General features: G+C 29.7%; 1 protein-coding gene across 1 annotated transcript in view; it reads left to right on the top strand.

Annotated features, from left to right (window-relative positions):
• Positions 1-5,000, top strand: part of LOC137619882 (uncharacterized) — a 109,991-nt gene that overhangs the window by 75,159 nt on the left and 29,832 nt on the right. Inside the window, 2 exon segments of the mRNA XM_068350172.1 lie at positions 2,352-2,481; positions 3,077-3,249. Of these exon segments, the coding sequence (XP_068206273.1) occupies positions 2,352-2,481; positions 3,077-3,249 (303 nt within the window).

Below are 5,000 nucleotides of genomic sequence, written 5' to 3' on the forward strand. Positions count from 1 at the left end.
CTGAAGGTATTTAGTAGTCTCAAGGAATGGCTTTTATTTGTTCAAGTTGTGGTAATAGAATATTGCACAATCAATAATCTTTTAGTATGTAACCAAAATTAAATTTTCTTGTTTGTTATCATGTATTTTTTTATGTGAGTTTCTCGAAAAAATAATCTTAGTGAACGAGGAGTAAACATTTAATGTATGATCTCTTTATGGAAAATTTTTTAAATGTATTACTCAAATATTATCGCATCTTCAAGGTCACGCAATTCCTAGTGTAAAGAGAGAGATAGAGTGATTTGTACCATTAACTCACTAAATTAGCGAAGAGAGAAAGACATAAAGGGACAGAATTCTGCGTACATTTTTTTTAGCTTTCATTATGATTAGGTAGAAATAAGAAGAGATGGTTATTATCCATTCACGTTGCGAAAATCTTTGTAAATATCTTAGGGGATTACCGCTTCCGGGCATTTTCAATTCTATGCTGTTATTTGTAACATACCTAGTTTTTTTTTTTCGTTACGAAACATGAACGTCAGAAGAAAATAATGTTAATTGTTTGTTTCTGAAAAGTAAACACTTTATACATACAGAACACACACACGCATATACATACATTCATATATATATATATATATATATATATATATATATATATATATATATATATATATATGTGTGTGTGTGTGTGTGTGTGTGTATATATAAATATATATATATATATATATATATATATATATATATATGTGTGTGTGTGTGTGTGTGTATGTATATACATACATACATACATTCATACATACATACATACATACATACACACACACACACACACACATATATATATATATATATATATATATATATATATATATATATATATATATATATATCATAGTCATGGCACAAGAAACACGTGGAATAGAGAAATTGTGACCGTTATTCAATTCTTTAATTCATGACATAATTTTAGTAGTTTGTAATACTGGTGGTTCAATGAATATATTGTACCAATTATCACCGGTATTTTCATTAGTCAGATTGTAGAAAAATCTACAAAGAAAACCATTAATCCTTCGTATATAAAACAAGATTCTAACATATGAAATGTTTATTTGCTGAACTTGAGGAAACCAAAGCAAAGGGAAAAGAATTTTAAATGTAAACATCTACATCAATCTATAAGAATACAGAAAGAATCAGCTGTAAACCTGTGAAAACTGAATTACCCCTACTTATACAAGAGACGCATGATGGACATCGTTCCCTTTTGTTTTACTGGTACTCAATTCTGCGGTAACTGTCTCCTATAGGTGATAATTATAGGAACAGTCATACTCTGCATTGCATGTATTTTCAAGTTTCTAGATCGTGCTAGATGCTAATATAACAAAGGTAGTTTGGCGTTATAGTTCTAAGATCCAGGAAATTTCGCGCAAAGTTTTTGTTTGCTTAAATTCCTTCGTAGCTTTTCAAATACTTTGAGTTTCTGTGTTTCTTCGAGAAACTCTGCAATATTGATTCCACATTGACCTTCCACTTAGAATTCCCGTTGCCTTGATAAAGTCAGCCAATCGACGATTCGAGGACAAATTCCAGTCTCCCGAACGTCTATTGAAATGGCTATCATGGAATTTCTTTTAATTCTTACGGAGAAATAATTGATGCTGATATGAGGGCTTTTAGAAATATAGATTTTAAGTGGTTATTTATTTAAAAGAATTGAATACATGTTGCAAAAATCTATTGTCATTTATGTGCTTAACTTTTGACTATTATTAAGAATATTTGAAAACAGTAGCAGTTTCATCTTATCATAATTTTACTGTTTCCACATAATTTTTGCTTTAATAATTCTGATATCGTTATTGGAAGTAACATAAATGATTATTTACTCGTGTTTAGAGTTCGGTTAAAATGGAAACATATTTAACACTTAAATTTATAACTCAGTATGCCATACTGAAAAAAAAGATTTTTTGTCTTTGTAATAAACTAATTTCAAAGTAAATGAATTTGAAATATAGAATCTATTCAAATCATTGCTGCAACTCGCTGCAATTTGCAAGAGAAATGAAGGAAAGTTGTGGTGTCTCGGGTATTATTTTTTAATTCAACTAATCATATTCAGAAATTCAGTTCCTTGTTCTTGGTTTCTGCTGTTCAGAAATTGAAATTCAAAAATTCTATTCCTTATTATTTGTTACTCAAGTTTTTTTTTTCTTTCTTTTTTCCACAGTCTTTGTTACCGCCGTTTATAATTAAGATTCCTAATTCCTTCTTACATATGATCTATATTGAATTTCCTATTTCATGCCGCTAATATTCAGGAGAGAAACTTAATATTCCTTATTACTAACTTCCAGGTTGTACATGAGGGCAGAGGAGGATGCAATGACCAGTAAGGTGGGTTTCCTAGACACACTCAAGGACAACAGGATGACTTCACTCGAAGATAAGTGCCTCAAGCTTGAACGTCAAGTAATGGAAATGGAGGTAAGCACAAGCATGTACACAAAACCCATATACTCACAATGATATATATATATATATATATATATATATATATATATATATATATATATATGTATGTATATATGTATATATGTATATATATATGTATATATGTATATATATATATATATATATATATATATATATATATATATATATATAAATATATATATATATATATATATATATATATATATATATATAAATTTAGACACATAAATATAAATATATATATATATATGTATATATATATATACACATATATAAATATATATATATATATATATATATATATATATATATATATATATATGTATATATATGTGTGTGTGTATGTGTGTATGTATGAAAACAAACACCATCCTGAAACAGGTGACCTGATTTGCATAATTAAAGCCAAGCACGTGCGTTTACAACAAAACATTTCCTTGAGAGAGAGAAGTAAGTTTTGCTGAATGAAGACCTAAAGTGTAAAGGAAGCTTTTTGAGATGAGTTTCTGTTAATAAGTCTGTATGTACATCTTCACTTGTATTTATAATTGATTTTCCAGCTGAAGGGTTTACTCTTTTCACACAGCGTTTCCTGGGAGAATATGGAATGGTTTGGTGCGAAGCTGAAGGAACTTACTTACTGGACAATCCCGTTAACGCCTCTTGCAGCTACTCTTCTTCGGAAGCCACGACCCCTAATGTTACACCTTCACACACACCCAGAACCCACCCACGTGTTCGCATAAAGAGACACAGGAGGTAAGTGTCAAAGTAATATTTCTGTATGTATAGCAGTGTGCCTCAATAGCTAGAAGTCCTGCTATACAATTCCAAATGACCCCGGTATTCTTTATGATCATGCTGGCAAATCTTAATGTCCCTCTGTTGATTGAAGCAGTGAATGAAATACCAGGTAGTTAGTCAAATGTAATTGGTCAAAGCTAGAATGGAGTGCCAGTATTCTCAATTCAACAAGAAAGGCTCACTAAGATTGTCTCTTAGAATCCAGATTATACGAGTCAGAAAATACACGAAGGTTAGGGAATTTTCTATACTAAAATTGAGTGGCATATAGGAAAAGTCAAACAGATCGATCCTTGTTTTGTAATTTGCACCATTTCTAAATTATCTTGAATTATGTTTGAGTTAATTTCACCGCGAAGAACCAACCTAAATGACTCATGAATCCCTCTCTGCAGAAATAAATGTCTTAGGAAACAATAGGAATCGATGTTCTCAAAGAATGGTTCGAGCAGTCTGTAATCAGTACTATAAATACCAGGTAAATATGTTTATGAGTCATGTAAGGAATAATGGCTGAATCTGTACAATATAGATTACAACTGTATGTCACCCAAAGGTACAGGTAAAAAATAAAAAAAGAGGGATTATCAATCGAATATTGCTAGCATTTCAAAACAACCAGTATTGAGTGAACAAAATTCCACCAAGAGCTAGAATCTAGTATAAGTTACTCCCTTGAAACAAAGCAAAGATCAATTCCAATTTTGAAAACCTTTTTCTGGAATCCATATTGAAGAGAAAATACGCATTTGAAAGTTCAGAATCACCATTGAGGATTGATTTATTTATATAACAGGCATCTACTTCCTACTAGCAAATATCATCAACACCAAGGTGTGCGTGGGACTTCACCCTATTGGAAATCATTATGAATATAGCTCTGGAAGCCCTTGAAAGGAAGTCCGAATTCCTTCGACAATAGCTGTTTTATCATAACTGCAGTATTTTGTACAAAGATACACATCAATATATATATATATATATATATATATATATATATATATATATATATATATATATATATATATATATATATATATATATATATATACACACATATATATATATATATATATATATGTATGTATATATATATATATATATATATATATATATATATATATATATATATATATATATATATATATATATCATCAGCCATTAGTAGTCCAATACAGAACATAGGCCTCAGAATATCCTGTATTTTAGTTTCATCTTTTATCCATGTTGCTCTTTTTATGCCTCTTAGTGTTATTTCCATCATGGTTCTTTCCATAACACTTTGAGTCGTAACTAGTTTATGTTCTAAGAATTTAGCAAGGCTCTAAGATTTTTTATGCTTAATTGATACTGATAGGGCAGTCTAATTAAATACTTTTCTTTCTAGATGAAGTGGCATTTTATTTTTCATAATCTCATTTTGTTTACCAATACTCTCCATCCCATGCTTATTCTTCTTTCAACTTCGGTCCCGTGTCCTGGGGAAACACTTACTGTCTGTCCTAAGTACGTATATTCACTAATATTCTTCAGAGGTTTATCCATAACTCATTTAATATCTCTGCATTTTCAATGAGCATTATCTTAGATTTACTAATATTAATTTCAAATCCTACATTTTTGCTTTTTCTGTTCAAATCTTTTATCATCTTTTACCACTTCTCACATGATTCACTAAACACAACTAGGTCATCTGCAAATCGTGA

The sequence above is a fragment of the Palaemon carinicauda genome, chromosome 26 (genome assembly GCF_036898095.1).
Source record: "Palaemon carinicauda isolate YSFRI2023 chromosome 26, ASM3689809v2, whole genome shotgun sequence".
NCBI lineage: Eukaryota > Metazoa > Arthropoda > Malacostraca > Decapoda > Palaemonidae > Palaemon > Palaemon carinicauda.